We start from the raw sequence: 21,636 nt of genomic DNA on the forward strand, positions 1-21,636 counted from the left end.
GAGGAGGACGGAGCGGTGAGGAGGAGTGACCGTTTAGATCTCAGGAATCATTTGTTTGGACTGAGTGTAGAGAGAGTTTCAGGTGAGATCAGGATCTGCATTTATCACCAGGTATCAACAGAGGTGCTGACATTTTCCTGCTGCTATTTTTGTTTTTAATCTTTCCACAAAATACGTATTTTCATGGAAATACTGTTCCCTTCTCTCCTAAAAAAAGGTTTAAAATTAAGACACTCTTATTATTGACCAACAAGAGGTGACATTAAATACTTTATTGCAGTGAGAGAGAGCTGGTTCTAGACACAGGGGGCGCTCACAGCACAGTCCCTTCAAAAACCTGAACTATAACCTGAACTTAAGACATGGCGGGCACATCTGGCGTGGATCAAACCCTCACTTCCTGTGGCAGACTCTCAGGTCTGACATTGATCTTCTCGAGCAGTTGGACTGATTTAATTCTGCTTTGTTTGTTTGTCTCATTCTTCTTTTTCTCTCACTGGTGTTTAACGACAGTTGGCATTATGACCTTCTTCTTCTTCTGGAAGCTTGTTTCTGACTGTGTCTTCAGTACAAATCTCTAACATGTGTTATCTCTTTACAAACTGCTGCTGAGGGACTTAGGCTGGGGGGCGGGGAGGGGGGTGTCTTTATCCCAGTCCATATGGAATTTGAATGATGATAGAAAAAAACCCACAGAAGAGAAAAACATCATTGCGACGTCTCAGCTCAGGGGATTTTTGTCATGGGACGCTAATTTTTACGTTTAACCAGCTGAAGGTGAGAGGTAGCTCAGGTTGATGGTGGTGGTGGAGGAGGGGGGGGCGGGGCATATGTAAATGATCAGATGTGTGTGTTTTTTTTATTTGATGATTGGATGAAGCCGTCCTCGTCTGGCAGTCGTATTCATCTCCGTTACTTCCTCTCACCTCGAGGGAGACGTGTTTATTAATGTGCCACTTCCCCTGATAAATGGACCAATGGAAAAGCCTCAGTCCTCCCCACCCTCATCCCCCTATCCTCATCCTCCCCCCCCCCCCCACCATTGTAATTTATAGCAGCAGCCGCCACTGGGAGGTGGAAGACGGTGTGCGTGTGATCTGGACAGTGTGTGTGTGTCTCTGTAAGGTTTCAGGTTCAAACGATGCCACAGCTGCTTTTTTACAAACACAGATTCTCTGCAGCTGAAGGCCTTTAAAGGGCCACGCCACCACTCTCTCTGTCACATGCACACAGGCCCAGGTACGTTCAACGTATGTAACTGACAAACTACGACTGATTTACTGTTAAAGAAAAACTAAAGACAGTTACAAAACTCTTAGGTTAGGGTTTTGAGCAAATGTAAAGCAATTTTCTGAGGTTTAGTACAAATAGATAATTTACTGTAGATAAAGGCCTGCCAGGTTTTATTCATGTACAGATTTAGATAAATTAACCATTATGAGGAAATATTTCAAACAGATAGATATAAAACTTTAAAATATAGTCATAAAAGTTACTTAAATTAGGGCTGAAACAACTACTCTATAAATCAATTACTAAATTAATCGTCAACTATTTTCAGAATTGATTAATCGGTTTGAGTGTTTTTAAGGAATTAAAACAAGTTTTCAGATTTTTCAGCTTCTTAAATGTGAATATTTTCTGATTTCTTTGCTCCACATGACAAAGAACTCAATAAAACAGTAGTTTTTGTTTTTTGGACAATACAAGACATTTGAGAACGTTGTCCTTTCTAGGTTTGACAAACACTGATTGGCATTTTCTGACATTTTATGGACCAAGAGATTACGCGATTAATCGAGAAAATAATCACCAGATTAATCGATTATGAAAATAATCGTTAGTCGCAGCCCTGAAATTAAATCTTAAGCATCTATGGGAGGAACTGTGATGTGGTCAGTCCTGACCTGATGATTCACTGACCAGGGAATATTTTCTAGTGTTTGACTCTTTATCTTTTTCTACATTTTCTCCTTGCTTTTGTTCAGCTTGTGTGTAAGAGTGAAACTTAGTCTCTGTAAGTAACTCAACAGTGGCATTTTGGACAGACACAAAGCAACCAACCATGCCCTGTGTTTGTTTGTTTCGGGCGCCTGCACAGTGTTTTGGTGCGGCTGGAAATGGAGGCTGTGACAGTTCTAGTTCACACTGTTGGCAGCCGGCCGTCGCTCTCAGCTGCACCAGTTTGGCCTCTGACACCATAACACAGCGGGTTCATTCACAAGAGCTAAGCTGTGTGTGCTGAAGCTGCTGGAGAGGATTTAACCCTGACTGAATGCTGCTCCAACATGCTCGCCGTTCAGGGCTCATTTTGATTTACCGTTGGACAAATATTGATATAGCAGTAAGTCATTGTCCTCACTCGTTAGATGTAATTATCGTTACTCTGATGCCAAGTATAGATGATGAGTTCCCACTAATATGGCAAGTCCCAAAAGAATCCTGATGAGGACGAGCAGAGCAGTGGATTAAGTTTTATGTTTGTCTTAAACAAACGTTTTATTCAGGCCGGAAAGAGACGAGTAACTCTGACGATAGAACTGGCTGCTGCTGCTGCTGCTGCTGCTGCTGCTGCTGCTGCTGCTGCTGGATGACAGAGGGAAGAGTAATGTTCTGTACGCTTGCAGCCAAACATCCAGGAATATCTGTGAGTTGTTGATTTATACAAACAGGAAACACAGAGATGGTGCCGTGTTGTAGACTCTCAGACTGATGACGTTACTCTCTCTGGTGTTCATCATCACCACTTCCCCTCCTACATCACTCTCACTCTCACTCTCTTCCCTTTTAAGGTGCGAAGTAAAGCACCACATCAAAGTAGGCATTCATTACATTAAATATACCTGCTGCAACCTCGTCTGCCCGGCGATGGCATGAACTGGAAATGTCACAGTGACACAATAAGTCCTGCATGTTTATGGAAAAGTGCTGGCGGAGGCTCGGGGAGAAATATTACAGTGCACGGTGCAGCGGCCGGCACCTGAAGGCCCTCGACTGTTTGAAGTTGTTTGACATAAAAAATGTATACAAGGCCTTTTTTTATTTATACACCTCCTCCTGTGATCTTTGTTTCATCATCCACCTGCACCCGACGCCCTGATAGGAATTTCATTCTCCTTAATCAGTGTCAAAGCAGGGCGGAGTTTAAAGGCATGTTCACTGCAAAATAAAAAGATGGAACTGTCCTTTACTGCTGCATCTGCATGGTAAACTACCCTGAAAACTACCCTGACCTTCTTTACTTAACTATGTTTTATTGTGACATTAATCAACCATTTCAATTTGAAACTAGAATGACCTCAAACCTTTCAAATGTTTTAGTTTTAACAGAAATCGATCAAATACTCACCATCGATGGGGGTGATGTAGTCGGACAGGTGGGCCCCCGCCGTGGCCCCGCCCCCTTGCATGAGCAGCTCGCCGTAAGGGCTGCGGTGACTCGCCATCAGGTGGTAATACTCGGCCGGACTGGCTCCAGGCGGAGGAGGAGGAAGTCCGAACAGACCACGGTCTTTTAAATGCTCGTGGGCCACTGGAACAAGGAAGGAAGGAAGGAAGGAGAGAAGGAATTTAGGAAGGTTAGAAGGACGCAAGCCGGGAATAATTAAAGGGACTGGGGGGGTGAATCCCTGCTGTGTCCCACCTCACACCGTGGAAAATCTTTGAATGGACTGAGGGGCTGGTGGGGGGAGGGGCCAGTGATGTGCAATGGCCTGTGTTTTCCCCCAAATACCACGGCATCAATGGGTCAAAATGCATGCAGGTGAGGGGCAGGGCCTGGTGTTAGCATAATCTGTACTTTTAATGGGCCTGACTCATTTTAGAGTTGGGGTTTATTGAATCAGGTTATGTGAAGTGACAAGAGTGTCTGGAAACCATGGCAACACGAAGCTGCACAGAAATTCCCAAGGCCAGGCTGGGTCATTTTGTCGAGCATGAGCTTCTCGAACAAATAAAGTTCGACTCAAACCTGACAGGCTTTAGATTTTTCTGTCTGACCTGACGTGAGTCTGATGCCGTTCATATAAGATGCATTTATTCTGGTGCTGGTGATGGTAATCGATTTCAAAGTTAATGGTACTCAACCCTAAATACCTAGCAGAAAACCTTCTGGAAAGTATGACACACAGCTTTTCTGTTCTCACACAGAGCCTCTCAGAAACTTCTGGAGTGCAAATAATTCTCTAACATCAAGGACTGGCACCAAACCGTTGAAAAACGATCATATCTTCATACGTCAGCTAATGAGCCTCCAGTTCACCTTCACTTCTTTCTTGAGGATGCAGAACAAACATGCTTCTCCCCCCTCTTCCTTTCCTCGTGCTCTCAGTGATGTTTCAGACGACATTAGGGCTGTGGATGTTAAACAAAACATACGCCGCTCTTGCACTGACTTCATGGCCCTGACGTCTTTCTTACAGGATCATATTTCCACCTTTAAAAACCCTTGAAGAAGTTTCAGCTCTGTGCTGCTACAAAAACGACCTGAGCTGATGGTGGGATGGCGTCCTGTCTTCAGGGTCACCTGGAACACATAAAACCCCACGACCTCCATCTCTGAACCGGAGTGCTCGTCTTTCAACGAGCCATTTGCGCTCCCCGGTCCTCCCCGTCCTTTCTCCTTTCACACAGCGTTATCACGGCCAGATCTGGAGCGCGGTCACTGATTTGAGCTTAAAAGCATCGCCACATTACCACTGACAGACTGTAAAAGAAGATTTATGCCAGGTCCCACTGCGGCGCTCCAATCTGTTATTGTAATTCACCGCTGGAGAAAGAGTTGTCATCACGTCCTGGTACATTTGTATTTTTTTCTCTCCCTTTTATCAATTTCCACCGATTCTTTTAAAGGATCTCTTCTCGGTATTGAAGCACCTGGGAGGTCAAGGTTTTTCCACGGAGAGGTCGAGTCATGTGACGGCAACCACTTCATTCAACTCCCTCCTGGACGTCTTAAAACCACAGACTTCATCTGCTGCAAGACCTTTTCCCATAATACATTTCTACAAGTTTTTACCATTTGAAACAAATAAAACAAGAAATACAAAATCGAAAATGATCAAACGTTAAATTGGATGTTTTTCCAGCTCAAATTTTAAAATTAAAACCAGAACTGAGCCACAACTTTGTAGTTTGTGCATCAAAGAGATGTTTTCCCTTTGAATCCACATTTGATTGATTCCAATACTATAAATCTGAGAGGTTACACAATGATTAAAGGGATTTAAAAAGATAAAATATTAACTATTTTGTCTTGAGCTTCTACAAATGAGAAGATCTTTCAAACGACTCAGGAACCACTGAGGTTAGAGCATCAACCACACTTGTTTTCCCACCTTTTTCAAACCTTATTTCAGGTCAGAATAGTTGAAACATAACGATCGGATTGGGTCTTAAAGATAAACTCAAATCATAAAATTATTATGAAATGATGATTGATTTTTCGCTTTTAATCATAAAGCAACTTTTCTGATTTACTTAATTATAATTATACTATCAAGGATGTTGAAATAATAAACTACTTCAGTGGATTCCAGTGTAAATCTGAGTGATTTCATAATAATTTAAGGGACTTAAAAAGAGGAATATTTTGTTGGTACTTTTCTTTGTACTAATTTTGCATCTAAATGTGTGGGTCAGAAATGGCCGGTGGTGGACTTACGGTCGGCGGGGCTGAGTCCTCTGGCTGCAGAGATCATGGACAGCGTGGGGCTGCCGTGCACTGAGCGCAGGTAGTGCTCCATGTGAGGGTTGACATACGGGTGAGGCGGGCTGAACGGAGAGTCGCCCGTCGGCACGGCAGCAGGCGAAAGGCGGATCAGGGAGATGTCGGAGATGACGGGGCTGCCAGTCAAACCCGCAGGACTGCAGGAGAAGAAGAAGAAGGTGAAACGTGAGTTATGTGGTTAAAAAAACAGTAAAACATTTGTTGGGGACTATTTTCAGCTGCGTGTTAATCCACGTTTGTTGATGACACTGGACTGATCTGCCACGACCACCTGAGGCGCTGTCGCTCTCGATAAACGCCTCACTCGAGCACTTTGAGTAATCTGTCTGCAAAAACCCGATCCTCGTAGCCGCGGACACAGGCGGCGTCGAGTGTGAGCTCACGTCTCGAGCTTCTGTGTGGGGATCTTTTGATCAGAGGACGAGGTGAGAACGGGGTCACGCAAACGAGGAGACGCAGAGCAAAGGAAGCCCTGTAGCCGCGGGGGATCACCGGTGTCGCTTGTCGACTTTAGAAAGGAGACCAAAGATGAGACGGATCAAAGACATCATACATCAGTATGATTGTGTTACAATGAGACTTCCATTTAGAGTAAGAAAAGACATTATAAATATTGTATCAGTTGTAATCAGCAGATCTTTGTGTAGATCTCACAAATCTTCTTCTTGAGAAAACGCTGCCAGATTGTTTGATTTCATCACATCACATGATGGCCTCTCATTTTTCTTTTTTTCTCGGTGCAGAAGGTGAAGACGACGTTTTCCACCTGAAACAACAGTCACTTTTAATAATTGAAGTTCAGGCTGCAGGTCGAGCTGATGTGTTTACCAGCGTCTGAACCTCGTGAAGAACCTGCCTGAAGTGATCGTGCTGAGTCATGTAATATTCACTAAGTCAGAGGCGGAAGGTGTCTGGGATCTGTGTGAGTTTGTCTCTGCGTTTGCGTGGTGGCTGAGCGAACACAATAACCGACCCACGGAGCGTATCGCAGTGCGGCGCCGGGCAGTGGGCTGGAACAGGAGGGAGCTGTCACTCTTATTGTCTGAAGTCAGGAAGTTATTTTTTCTCACGTTACTGCGTCGTCCTCACAGCTCATTAAAGTGAGAAGGTCATGACCATGACCATCAGCGCCTCATGTAATAGAGTGGAGTAGAAATGAGTCAACACAAGTGTGCTAAGTGTGGTTGTGCACTGTGAGCGCCCCCTTGCTGCTGTGGGAGAGTGAGCGGTTTGCAAAGTTGAGTTTCCTGTTGGAAAAGTCGGTCTAACAGTGAGATAAAGACATGAACACGTTCTTATATCACAGACTTATTATTATTTTAGAATTATATAGATTATTTCAATTTACATAAATAGCCTAATTTTAAAGAGTTTTGACAAAAGCTTTGATAAGTCTCAATCTGTCGTCGAGGACAGGAAACTGGATGATGAAATGACTTTTTGAGGAGGCCGTGATTTGCAGCGCCGCAATCTGTTTGTTTGTATGTAGGTCATTTCCTCCTCCACATGAGGCGTTCGGGGGTTGCCTGTTAAGTTTGAGGCGCGTCCGCTTCACGCAGCAGACTCATAAACCTACAGTGGGAGTTTATTCAGCCGCTCGCTGGACGGTGTGATTTATCTAAATCAGAGCGCTCCCTGAGCCCCCGACACCGGAGACGAGACTCACTGTCACACTGTAATTCATCTCCGGTGTCTGCGGGAAGAGTCTCGCAGCACACACACACACAAACGCACACATATTCATACACGCACACACACACACACACACACACACTCACACTCGAGCAGCAGCACAAACAAAAAGAAACTCCCTTCACATGTAAAGGAACGTCCAAACACACAACTTTTACTGAAACAGTGATCAGTAATTAAATATATTACATTCCTTTTTTTTTTTTTAAATGTCAGCTTTTCTTAAAAAAAAAAAAAAAAAGTACTAGTTAAGTTAATATGACCTTTATAAAGTAAGAGGTCTTTGTTCTGGGCTTCTTTGATTAGATGACACATTTATTCAACTCAGACTTTTCTTTGGGTTTCTTGCAGCATATTCATTTGTGTCTAAAATAATAGAAATTGGAACAAGTAAAAGTGCAATAATCCTCTTCTACTACTATATCCTCCTGGTTTGTTTTTGCCTTATCTCCAATAATAATGAGTATTTTAGGCTTAATTTTTCACCAGTACAAAGTAGGGACATCGTCTGCTTGTGATGCTTAAAAAAAAGAGACATTTGCAAGAAGTCTTTCAGGCAGCAGACAATAGTTAATTTGCTGATTGTTCCCTCGTTTCCTCATGTACGTGGTTGTGAAAAGCAAATAGTGTTGCTATGGATATCAGTGAAAATAAATGGTTTAGAACATTAAGTTAACTGAGGAACGAACGTCACTTATGTTAGACGAGGTGTTTCACGACTGTTTTTGAACTTCACTGCAGGGAGATGAGATTCTAAAGCTGTCTGTAGTCCTACATCAATCTTTAATCTGTACATGCAGCTGAATAAGGAAGACCCTGTGCTATGATCTTTGTTGTCTTAAGGATTTAACAAAACCTTAAACTACTAAGCGACAACAATACATTTGTCAAAAACATGAAGTTATTACCAAGTAACAAACTCCCATAGAGAGCAGAATGTTTCTACTCCTGTTTCTACTCATCCTACACCTGAAAACATTGGAATTTGAACTCCTGAGTGTTTTTATTCCTTATTATGATTATTTACAGTATATGACACACTTAGAGGAGTCCTTGTTGCTTCAAAACCCCACAGTTTTACGTTTAATCTTGAACTTTAATGGAAAGAAGACAACAAAGTTCCCCTCCTGTTTCTTCAACTGGAGTAAAACTGTACATTGAAGAATGTAATAAAGCCACAGAGTAAACAGCAGATGATGAGTGTATTATCCTGTCTCTGCGGCATCACAGTGGGGAGGAAGTTGTTCCTCTTCCTGAAACTTCCTCGCCTCACTGTCACGGCGGCGGTGGCGGCGAGGAAAGAAAAAACGGTGGAGGAAGAAGGAAGAAAAAAGAGGCTTCCCCTCGGCTGGTTTTTATGACAGGCTTGACAAAATAACCAGCCCTCTCATTACGGTATATGCAAACAATGATAAAGAGGACGGCGTGGAGATGTCATGTTAGACAATCAACGAGCGGACCTCTGACACGCTGCCACGCGCGGATAATAAAGTGCTGCACCAGGCGACAAATGACACCGCACTTAATTTGCTGCGCAATGTTCCTGTAATTAGGTGAATTTGGCACAGGCAGTGGGGAGCGACAGCCAGATCAAGGTCTTGATGAATTAGGGGTCCACTGTCAAGATCAAATCACATTAATCAAGGTGGCCGAGTCCGCGGACAGGCTCCCCCGCCCCACACTATCCCAGCCGGCGTGATGAATAGCCCTGCTTCCGCCAGGCGCGAAGTATGCATCACCATCAAATCTGTGAATTTAAATGTAAGAGTACTATTTGGAGAATTCTATTGACTTTTTTTTGTGCGGACGCCACTTTTTTCTGCGGTGATAAAGTAACTTTAAACTCCTGCAGGAGCCTCGTTGTCTGGTTTTCAAAGTGTGCCACGTACTCAGACGCGCTCCACGGCTCCCAGACACTTTTAAATCTAAAGTCTGGATCTCTTTTTGATTGATTTAAAAAGTTACTCTTCCCTGAGCTGCAATTAAAAAAAACTAAAAAAACAACCATGAATGAGAACGGCACTCAACAACAATGACACTCAGATTAGCATTGGTCAAATATTCTCTGAAACTCAAGTCTCAAATCCCTGACTTGAACTCAAATGCATCACAACACACTGCCCTAATGAGTCTGCAACAATATGCAACTTTTATAAAATAAAATAAAATAAAATTATACTTGGAAAAACTGAAGTTAGTAAACCACTCACTCTCCCACACCAAAGCCCATATAGAAAATCAGTGATTTTAACATCACACACACAGGAGTTGTTGATCCACTGCTGCCTCCATCACGACGTTCAAATGTCTTATTTTATCAATTAGCCATTTGAAATTCTTCATTCAGATTTAAATCAGTGACACAAAGTGACCACACGAGGCAGCAGTAGGCCAGCAGCTCCTGTGACCCTGTGAGCTAAAATCACTGATTTTCTCTATGGGGTTTGGTGTGGGAGAGCGAGTGGATTACAAACTTGAGTTTCCTGTTGGAAAAATCTGTCTAACTGTGAGATAAACATGTTCTTAAGACATCATAGTCTTAAGCTGACATAGATTTTATAAACATAGTATTTTGTTAAGTGGCTAAACACTTTATTGTAGATGTTACATTTTTCACAACTCATTGCCCAAAACCAAACAGCTACATAAAAAAGGTGTAAGATATACTTTTAATTATTCATATGAATTATTATTATTATTATTATTGCTATTAATAATGATAATAATAATAATAATAATAATAATAGTAATAATTGAAGTGAAACCTGTACATTTCAGTCAAAAAAATGTTCAGCTGGAATGACAAACCTGTGAGGTTGACTCTTGTTTATAACACACTCTATTTTCTTTACAAACAGAATTTCCCTCAGGAAAATAAATGGGATTGTGTGTCTTATTGAACCCACAGTAGCAGCAGCGTGGAAGTGGGGCTCGGTGCCACTCTGACCTCTATACAGCGAGGGTTTAATTACAGCGCTGGCTCGGGGGCAACGTGGCCTGCGCCACACAGATTAGTCCACACAACACGCCATTAATGAAAATAAAGAGGTGCTGGCTGTATTATGTCATCAGTGATGGATCCGACCCTGCTCAGAGTCGCTAATGGAGTCTGCTACAGATTGATACCAGTCAACCTGAACACTTTTATTCTTATTTACACACACAGCAAATTTGAAAGCAACTTAGTATAGGAACCAAAGCACATTTTTTTTTTTATTTCAAACTGATTTTAGCCACTTTAAAAAAGACTTTTCCAACAAGAAACTAAGGTTTGTAAACCACTCACTGTCCCACACCAAACCCCATAAGAGAAAATCAGTGATTTTAGCTCATAGTGACACAGGAGCTGCTGGTCTACTGCTGCCTCGTGTGGTCACTTTGTGTCACTGAGATGAATCTGAACCTTGTATTTCAAACACAGAATTTAAGAAATAACATTTGAACTTAGTGATGGAGGCAGCAGTGGATCAACAACTCCTGTTTGTGTGTATGTGTGATGTAAAATCACTGATTTTCTCTATGGTGCAGGAGACAAAACTTAATCCATTCAGTCCAGATTTTTTAAATTTGCACTCAATTAAAAACAAAGGATCGTTTAGCTTTCACAGAATAACAAACTATGAAATAAATAATGACAGATCTGTGCCCTTCTCCCACATTTGTCTAGTGAAATGCCTTGCTCACTGGCACCTCAGCCTTTACAGAAGAGATTTTTATTGAAACTTTTATCTCCCACAATTTCACAGTTTGTATCTGAGCGTGTGTTTTCTCTCCAGATGGTCACAGCTAAAGAGAGTGAGCCCACATAATCAGACCCTATTGGAAAACGAGCAGCGTGTGAAGGGTAAATCCAGAACCAGCATTGATTATTCACTTTGGAAGTCAGCGTGTTGTCATCTGCTTTTGATAGTGAACTTGGCAAACGTTCAGCTCTCATCAGCGCCCGCGAACACACGCTCCACTCCCAAAAACAAGCCGTGTAACTGAATATGAAATAAACATTTGCATCAAGAACATCTGACGACTCTAGTCGGCGAGGGATCACATGTAGACAGATCTTATTTACACAGAAGAAGGAGAAGAAGAAAGGGCCACCTACCCGTGCATGGTGTGCAGAGCGTGAGGCTCGTAGTGGTAACGTCCCTCGTGATGACGCATGTCAATTGGAATTGGCGTGTGGAAGGTGGGGAACATGTGGTGGGGGGCTGCAGGAGGAGAGGAGCAGAGAAGAGGAGAGAGAGTTACAGTAGATGTGAGAGATGAGACTTCTAAAAAGAGAGAGAGAGAGAGAGAGAACTTTCAAAGGCAAAAGGGGCTACAATGAAGCAACATGAATTTCACAGTGAGCTGAGCACTTTCGTGTAAGAATATTGGCACTATCACACAAGAGAAGTGGGCTAAATAAATAATCAAAGTCGTCCTGAGAAATCCTACATCTTGAACATAAAAGATGTCCAACCGGGCTTTTGACAAAGACCTGCAGCTCCGCGCTCTTTGAAGCAGACGGGATGATGGAAAGCTGCGGCCTGCACTCAAACCAGGACTGACAGCAGTGGGAAAAGCCTCCTGCTGCTGCTGCTGCTGCTGCTGCTCCTGCTGCTGCTGCTGCTGCTGCTGCTGCTGCTGCTTCACACATCCACAGACATACACACTGTCCACACGTACACCTGTGTCCACTGTAAACACACGTCTGTCTGCAGCACTTAGTTACTCTCCTCTCCTTCTCATTTTATGTCTTTTTAGAGAAGGAGAAACACGTGCAGCGTCGCTGACCTTCATCTGACTGAGCCAACGAGGTGAGAGAAGAAATATTTTACTTTATGACCAGTCCAAACTGAGCAACAGCATCCTAAAAAACCAAAGCATCTGCATTCAAGTGTGTCAGTTTCAGTCATTCTGTCAACAAACAAACAAACAAACAAACAGACAAACAAACCAAGCAGCTGCCAGGATGCGAGTGTGTTCATGCCGGACCGTGGAGCTTCATGACAGTGGGAGACAAAGTCCATGTTCTGCTCTCACTTTTACGACCTCTGTTCCTTTTCATTGTGCGTTGTTTTATATTCTGTTTTCCTTTCATTAATTCCTCTCAGACGTGCAAAGTTTCCCCAAAAACATCCAAACTAATTAGCCGTTGCGTTGATAACACAAATCCAGCAAAGATGTCGTGCCTTTATTTATTTTTACCAGCGTATAAAAGAAGTTTTAATGGAGTTATGTTTCTTGTTAACATTTTTTTATTTTGGCATCGCTCACTCTCCCTCTACGTTTGCCTGACAGCGTCCAGCCTCGCTCGCCCTCGTCGTAGTTTTCACGTCCACGTAATTACAACCTGGTGTGTCACGTCTGCGAGCTGCCGGATGAACGAAGACAAGGCGGATAAAAAAGAAAAAGATGGAGGGAGTGGAGCGAGAGAGGTGAGCCACCTGATCTCTGGATTGCATTAACATTCTTCCTGAGTCTCTCACACACACACATGCTGGGAATCTGGTGGCGCGGTGACCTGGGAGTTTTGCAGCGGGGGGGGGTCACAGCTATGGATCATTATCTGCTCTAGGCTGAGCGAACAGAGGGGGATAGCGGAGGTTAGCAGGGCCTCCTGGGCTCCCGGGGGCCCCGGCACCAGAGTGAGTCAGCATTCCAGTCCCATTCCTCTCACTCTGCTCACTGACAGCGTGACGGACAGACCTGGTCCCTCAACGCCACAGAAATAACCCACTCTACTTCAGGTTTAGCTCCAAAGGGACCGGGCTGGATTCACTCCTGCCTGCATGCGTCTCCTCCTCACCACTGACACGAGGAAGATTCAGAGAAACTGGTTCCCCTTCAGCCAGTGACACCACTCTCTGATTTCCTCTGCGTGGAAACACCTATGTTGTGAATTCAGGAAGGGGTGGGATTGACCAGGCAGGCTTATTCCATCACTGAGACAGTGCCCATTGTTCTGTTGCCACAGTAGGAACAAAAGGCGAGCGCTCATGAGAGTTCAAGAGGCACATTTACCTGATTCACTGGGCCTCGATCCCCCCTGGGCGTACGCAGCATCAGGCAGCACTGCCGTGCCCCCGCTTAGGCTCCAGCCATCTATTAGTCTTTGCTTGATAACATTTGTTTTAGCGTCTGCTGGAACCGCTGCAGTCGGCCGACCACACTTTTTCAAAGTCACGGCCCCTCCCCCTCCCGTATGCGGACAGCACAAACCCTGTTTACTGCAGCGTGTTATCTTTAAGTTTAGTGAGTTCATTGAGGCCAAAAAAAGAGTGTGAATGGAAAGTCTAAGGACTGTGTGCATGTTTTAAAAGTTCTGCAGTTACTTTTTCTACTTTTTCACTGAGCAAAAACTGATATTGTGTGGATATCAGTGGCTCAGAATTAATGTTTGTTGAAGCATAATGGACACATTTAAATGGATGGTTCAGGTTTTTGAAGAGTGATTGTATGAGGTAAAGTGACACAGGAAAAACTGGTTTTAGATGCTTAACAAAAGATGTCAAATAATCAGCTCAAGTCTATGATCTCTCATGAACAAGTCAGATTTTTCCATCAGGAAACTGAAGTTTGTAAAGCACTCACTCTCCCACACCAAAGCCCATAGAGAAAATCAGTGATTTTAACATCACAGCACACAGGAGTTGTTGATCCACTGCTGCCTCCATCACGACGTTCAAATGTCTTATTTTGTCACTTCAGTGTTTGAAATCCTTTGTTCACATTCACCTCAGTGACACAAAGTGACCACACGAGGCAGCAGCAGACCAGCAGCTCCTGTGTCGCCCGTGAGCTAAAATCACGGATTTTCTCTATGGACTTTGGTGTGGGAGAGCAATGATGGTAATTTCAATGATGATTCCAACATTTGACCCTTGAGATTCATCACAGAGACATGTCTTGTCCACTTTGTATTATTTAAAAAGACAATTAGTTTTTATTTTAAGGAAATTTAAGAGGAGAAATCAGACTTTTTTTTTCATTTTTCATCCGTCCGTCCATCCAGTCTGAACCGCTGTGTGGCCTCTGAGTCACTGCACTTATCTGCCGTCGACAGCTGGGCTCAGGCCACATTTTAATAACCTCCATGCATCACTGGGCTGAAGGTGAATGCGCGGTGGTTGGCATTAACCAGAACGAGGCAGGCGGCAGCGGTGGGGTAGACGAGCCTCCTCCGCTCGCAGTGTCACCGGCAGCACGTTGTTAGCATGCTGTTTGTGTAATTTAGGTACTTAAAAGACGGCGAGGGTTCAAAGACTGATTGCGCCGTCGAGTAATCAGCCACCTCCAATGCACGCCTGATTTATCACCCCCTCGCTTAATAGCACTGCTTAACACACAGGTTTGTCCAGATTAAGTAATTACCTTAAAGCAAAAGTTTATTATCTTCGGCGACGCACCGGTGATAAAGGTTCGCTGTCGCGGCGAACCAAAGGAAGGGCTCGTAGCTGGTGAATGAGAGCGATAATTAAAATACAATGAATTAAATTGTCGCTTCTGGGGCTGTCACCATGCTCCGCAGCTAACATCCATATTACCCCGCTGGCACCCTTTCCAGGGGGGCGCCTGGGATTATGCCTCGCCCCGCTCTACTCCAGCAGCTGAGCGGGAAATTACTCCAGTGGGCCATCTGTAAATTAAACAAAGACCTAGTTCTTCTCCAAAATGAGGAAGGCGGGTGAGAACCTGAGCTAAGAATAACACCTGAGCACACATTAGCTCAGTGTAAGGTGCTTGTTGTGAAGTCTTAATGAGGCGGAGGCCTCCACACGTACAGATGTTGGAGCAGAGAGGAAAACAACCAGAGACGACGAACACTGGGGAATCTTTTGAGTGATGCGCCTCTGTGTGATGAATGTGTCGCAGGTGGAAGCAGTAGACGTCTCTTCCTGCCTGTGCGGGGGCCCGGACCTCCGCTTCGATCTACCAAAATAGATGGAGGTCCGCGCTGCTGTGGCGTCAGCACTCGTTCGCCTCCCGTGTCGATAAACACTCGGCAGCTCGCCCGACACGATCTGCTGAAGCAGGAGCCTCTCTATTTTCTGACCCCGCTGGTCCCCGAGCTCTGCTCCGCTAACCAGCTTCACTTTACTGTCGGCCACGTTTGTTTGACATGATGGAGCGCCGCTCCCTTGGCGACTTCCTCACTTCTCTACAGAGAGAGACGCACAGAAGCTGCTGCAGGAAGCTGCACTCAAAACACGAGGCCTCGTGCTAACAAACGGAGGAGACATCACAGCTGCGCAGCGTTTGGCTCATTTAAAGGCCTGAAAGTCTCACTTCTTTTTTGTTTCTCTCATTAATAATCCCATTATTTATTTATTATTTATTTTGGACAAAAAATGCCACAAACAACAAGATGTAGAATCACCAAAAACTGTCCACAAAATCCAAAATAGCTGACTTCCTGTTAGGTTTAGAAAATGGTTCCAAGAGACTCGTATGACAAATAAACAGGCTGACAATAGGAGGCGCTGTTGTGCTATTTTGCCATGCTGAAGTTTAAAATCAGTCAAAGCGTAAATGTGTATTTTTCTGAATTTAGAATGTGAATTAATGTGTTTTTATACATGTAAATGTTGTCCAAAAAAAAAAAATCGTTGCAATATAATTACAACGTTAATGTGATGGTTGTAAAAATCTTAATTGAAAAAAATCACAACTGTATGTTGGTGATTTAAACTTTATTTTCAAGTCTTTCAAGTGAAATTTTAATGATTATTCCCATTCACAATTATTCCACTGATGGGAATTTAACGGCATCAACTTATTGTTTGGGATTTTTATGGCGTAGTATGTCGTCCCGTCCCTAGATCAGGATTTGCTAAATATCCTTAAAACTTGGAGATTTCTGCTCAATGCCCGGCGTTAATTTCCCACCGAAGAAAAGTCTGAATATCTTTAATTTAATGTATGTTTTTGTCACATTCTTTAGAGTTCTACTAAAACTTTCAGTCTCTACAGAGGAACGATCGTGTGGTCAGAACACCGCCCCTCCCTCCCTCCCTCCCTCCCTCCCTCCCGCCTTTGTCTTCACGCTGTGGACGCTGCACAAAAGCCCTCTTCTCACACACTTCAGAATGACCTCTCCTCAACAATACTTCTCTCCTTCTTCCTTTCTCTGCTCAGGAGAAGCTTGTGGGCGACGGCTTGAGAGAAAACAATAGAGAAAAGGAGACAAACCTAAAGAGAATTGACTTTCTAATCCTGATCAGCACTTTCCCACTGCTGAGGACATGAGGAGTGCAGGTCAGGGCGTTTCAACGTGCTATTGCTATTTTTGCTCATACAGAGCCCACTTTATGCTGTGAGACAGACTTTTCCAAGAGGAAACTGAAGTTTGCAAACCCCTCACTCTCCCACACCAAAGCCCAGAGAGAAAATCAGTGATTCACAGCACACAGGAGTTGTCGATCCACTGCTGCCTCCATCACGACGTTCAAATGTCTTATTTGTCACTTCTGTGTTTGAAATCCTTTGTTTAGATTGACCTCAGTGACACAAAGTGACCACACGAGGCAGCAGCAGACCAGCAGCTCCTGTGTCACTGAAAATCACTGATTTTCTCTACGGACTTTGGTGTGGGAGAGTGACGGTGAACTATCCCTTTAATCTGCTCCATGAAAGGAGAAGAAAAGCAAAGACTAAATCCATCCACATTATCTCAAAGCTGTGAGGGGGAATCACGACACGAGATAAAAACTTTAAAATGAAAAGATCTGGACTATAATTTGTTTGGATATCTCTTGCCACTGCCATTTCTGTCCCTGCTGCGATGACACGTTACAAACACTGTCCCATAAACAGGCACTTAGGTTGAGTTTGATTTAGCTGGCTTGTAATTCAGCAGAGGGCAGTGAAGTGTTTCATAAACACAAACTTCACCACTGAGGTTCAAAGGAAAGGAAAAGGGAATGACGATGTGAGAGAGAGAGAGGCTACAATTCTGATTCAGGTTTTTTATGACAGATACGTCTCCACTGCGTCCAAGTCTATCATATGTTAAGAATACGTCTTTTTCTCACTGTTAGACAGACTTTTCCAGCAGGAAACTGAAGTGAGTAAACCACTCACTCTGCCACACCAGACCCCATAGAGAAAATCAGTGATTTTAACTCACAGAGACACAGGAGCTGCTGGTCTACTGCTGCCTCATGTGGTCATGTTGTGTCACTGAGGTTAAACTGAACAAACGATTTTAAATGCAGAATTTTATAAAATAAGACATTTGGACTTGGTGATGGAGGCAGCAGTGGATCAACAACTCCTCTGTGTGTGATGTTAAAATCACTGATTTTCTCTCTGGGGTTTGGTGTGGGAGAGTGAGTGGTTTACAAACTTCAGGTTCCTGTTGGAAAAGTCTGTCTAACAGTGAGATAAAGATGTGAGCATATTTTTTAGACATCATAGACTTAACCTGATGTAGATTTTATGAGGTGAATCTTTATTTCTTGATTTTTCCTTGTTTCTAGCAGCAGTGTTTTCAGTCACAGAACACGAAGCTCCCTGGTTTTGAACAAGAAGTGTAACTTAGGCCCGTCCTCTCCCCTCCAACGGGTGACCTCTGACCCTCACAGTTCAGTAGTTGAATAGGGACGGTGAGGGCCACAAAATGCGGTAAACATGGCAGTGTGTCATGATAAAGTGTTGAGCAGTAGAGGCACAAAAAAGAAGAGGAGGAGGAGGAGGAGGCCGCCTCACACAATGAGAGCATGGCGCACAATTAAACACTGACTCTCACCTCGCCTCGCTTCGTCTCAGCGAAGCGCGACAAAAGCTTTCTGAGGAAAAACTAATCTCCTGAAATGAAAGGAAACATTAAATATGAACCTGCACTCAACTTTGTTCCCACTACATAATAATGAACATTAAAAAAAACACCTCATTACAGTGATTAATATTAAACATCCCATGTAATGAGTTTCTTCCGAATTATTCAGAAAGAGGTGGTGTAAATGGGAGCGGAGCTAACAATCGTACGTTTCCTGACCTTATTTCAGCGGCTAATTAGCTCGCACAAACACCAACAACGGCCACAAGACGAAGCACGCGGCCTCAACAATTAGTCTAAAGGAGCTATTAGCCTAGTGACCGAAGGGGAGGAGCAGATGCAGCTGATCAGCACCTTCGTCATCTCTGCGTTTACATTTAAAGTTTTATTTAATTTTATTGTTAAAGAGACTCACGTCTTTAACTGGAGATCTTTTGTTAAAATGACAAGAAAATTCTGAATATTTACAAAATCTACATTAGAGAATTGACCTGTGATGCTTCATCGATTGGTAATCGACTACGACAACTATTTTGATAATTAATTAAAAGCTTTTAGTGCTTCCTCGATCAAAGAAGAGCAATTAATAATAAAAATAGTGATTATTTGCATCGTCATTGTTGATTTTTCATTGCAATATAATTCTTATCATTAAAAAACGGTTGTTAAATCACAAGATTATCTTAAGTATAAGATGTTAAGTCATAAACATGAGATACAACTCCCGTAAATCATTTATCATCGTTACAAAATAATCACAATAAAAAACCTTTTTTTCCTGTGGTGAAACAAAACTCTCCAAATAGATTTAGCTTGAGAGACAAAACTCAATAACACACAACCAAACAGAGTGAAACAAAGTTAATTTAGTCTGTTGGTGGTTGTAATCCTTCAGCATGAAGCCTCCTCCTGACAGAAGACCGTGATTAGGAAACAAGAGCTTGGCTCAGGGGTTTGTGGAGGGAGAGCGGGAGTGGGCGGAGTCTGACGACACCCGCTGAGGTTTCTCATGCCGGCTGCGATCGTGTTTCTCCGACAGCAACAATCACGCCGTTACACCCACGTCACGACGGTTGATTTCTGACGGTGAGGTAATTGTGGGAGGACGCAGATTTGATTCTGAATGAGAGGGTTTCTGCACATCAAAACTTTATAAGGTCACAGATTGACCAACATCCTCATTAAAAAAGTGAAATGGTAAAAATGTGTTTCACTGCTCTCATAAATGCCTGCGTTTAATCAACGTGTTGATCCAAACAGCTGGAAAACAATCACCAGTCACACATCGTTTACTCTATTTCCTCCAATAATCATTTTCAAACAATTAAGTCAGTGTTTCCACTATTTTAAACGTGAAGTTTTGCTTCATTAAAACCTTCAGGTTACTCCCAGAATCCTTTGCGTGTGACACAGAGCTCGTTTTTGTGGCAAAGTCAGACGATGGGAATGTCTCATCTCCACCCTTCTTTGCAAAAGTACAAAGAGGGAGTCCATCAGTCGGACAGAGAGGGAGGAGACGAGGGGGGAGGGGGGGAGGAGGCTGATCGCCATGGCAACAAAAGGCATCTAAGAGCAGGACGAGTTTCACTACAGGAAAAAAAAAAACGGAAAAGTTCAGATGACAGAAAAGAAGTGAAGTTAAAAGCAGTTATGACTCAGCGTGGACATGTTAATGACCTCTGCAGTCTTTCCCAGCATGCACTGGGCAGCGAGCAGGACATCAGTGATGTCCTGACCGTGTTATGGTCTGGATACAGATGTTATCATGATTTTGGTGCCCGAAGAAAACCTGACTGTAGTCAGGATTTACATTTTTGAGAAATATCAAAAACATCCAGAAAACATCCAAAAATGTGTAAATAATGATAAGATTATTTAAAATCCAAGAAAATTCAACTTCCATTCAGTGCTGAAGCTTCACTTCACTGTCAGTCTGATACCTTTAGACTTTTTGTGGTTTTGCATCAAGAACAGTAAAGTGTAGCTTCATTTTCATGACACGGTGAAAGGGTGATGAGTTACCTCTGCATGTTAATCTGAAACCATCCTCCTCTGTGCTGTTATTCGTGTTTCCAGCGTGTCAGACCTGGATTCCACGTCTTTTATTGAGTCTCTAATCACTTTCATTGCTGTGTGAGTGTTGAACATGAGGCCCCGCTAACAGGGAACCACTTACTTCAGCGCATTTATGAGGGAAAATATTCCTCAGAGTTGAATTAGTAAAACGAGCTAAGTCATATGTTGCGGTGTTTTAACGGTTGCTATGGGCCAGTGGCGGTGCAGACGCTGGCTTTTTGGCGTTAAGTGGGAAACACAACACTCCACGCCGTGTCTCAGACCGGAGCCTTTAAAAATCCCCGAACGTGACGAGCCGCCGCTTCGTAAAGATTTACAACAGGCAGACAAACACCGCGCCGTGTGTTTATCCTCACGTGTGAGCTTTGATTTCCACTGTAGCCCAGCTAATTAGCTGTTATTGCTAATCTCCAGCTGCTTTCTGCAGTACTTACAAGGCAATTAGTCCGCCTCTTCTCATTTCAGTGGAACTTTTTTCTGAAGCGCTGCGGCTCTCAGGCGGCAGCTGTGCGACCGCCGCGGGCCTGTCACTACCTCACACTGTGACAACACTGAGTAACTGACCTTCACCAAACTACATCACACGAGAATCAACAGCTAATGAGTGACCTCAACCTTTTCCTCCAACACAACAGCTCGTTAATCCCATTTAGACAACATCACATTTTCATTTTTAGTTGTGCGTCTGATGTAAAATCTTCATCAGCCCAACTCTTCCATATCTTAGAACATGTTCACGTCTTTATCTCACTGTCAGACAGACTTTTCCCCCAGGAAACTGACGTTTGTAAACCACTCACTCTCCCACACCAAAGCCCGTAGAGAAAATCACTGATTTTAACATCACAGCACACAGGGCTTGTTGATCCACTGCTGCCTCCATCACTAAGTTCAAATGTCTTATTTTTTTGAATTTGAATTATTTCATTTAGACTTAACTTAATGACACAAAGTGACCACACGAGGCAGCAGCAGACCAGCAGCTCCTGTGTCCCTGTTAACAAAAATATCTGATTTTCTCTATGGACTTTGGTGTGATACATCTTTGAACATATTCTTACAGTTTGAATGCCAGCATTTGTATTTAACCAGTATTTAGTGACACTACTTGTCTTTAATGTGTTTTTATATTCAAACTAAAATAATCTGGATTGAAACATCAACTTTTCGACACGTGTCAGTCAGCTGAAACACGTTTGACTCTAAAATAAACAACTTAAATGAGTTCTGTTTGATCCCACGTATACATATTCAAGTGCAAACCTGCAGGGTTTGTGTGAGTTTATTTTAGAGGTTTATTTAACACACTGATCTATGAGCTCATTACAACATGGCCTCTACAGTGACACACACACTGATCCCTGTGTTTGTTTAGTGGGTC

At 43.3% G+C, this 21,636-nt stretch overlaps 2 protein-coding genes across 3 annotated transcripts in view; one reads left to right on the forward strand and one right to left on the reverse strand.

The window, feature by feature from the left end:
• The window catches only part of LOC131451183 (zinc finger protein GLI2-like), a 51,302-nt gene that overhangs the window by 12,863 nt on the left and 16,803 nt on the right, over nt 1-21,636 (reverse strand). The window contains exons 3-5 of the mRNA XM_058622284.1: nt 11,520-11,625; nt 5,663-5,865; nt 3,350-3,532 (exon numbers count right to left, since the gene is read on the reverse strand). Of these exons, the coding sequence (XP_058478267.1) occupies nt 3,350-3,532; nt 5,663-5,865; nt 11,520-11,625 (492 nt within the window). The remainder of the gene's footprint in view (nt 1-3,349; nt 3,533-5,662; nt 5,866-11,519; nt 11,626-21,636) is intronic.
• The window catches only part of LOC131451215 (ras-related protein ralB-B-like), a 130,313-nt gene that overhangs the window by 2,035 nt on the left and 106,642 nt on the right, over nt 1-21,636 (forward strand). For both annotated transcript variants that reach the window (XM_058622289.1, XM_058622290.1), the window contains exons 2-3: nt 12,164-12,216; nt 12,701-12,837. The gene's annotated coding sequence lies outside the window, so the exon portion shown is untranslated. The remainder of the gene's footprint in view (nt 1-12,163; nt 12,217-12,700; nt 12,838-21,636) is intronic.

Source organism: Solea solea, chromosome 2, assembly GCF_958295425.1.
Source record: "Solea solea chromosome 2, fSolSol10.1, whole genome shotgun sequence".
Classification (NCBI taxonomy): domain Eukaryota; kingdom Metazoa; phylum Chordata; class Actinopteri; order Pleuronectiformes; family Soleidae; genus Solea; species Solea solea.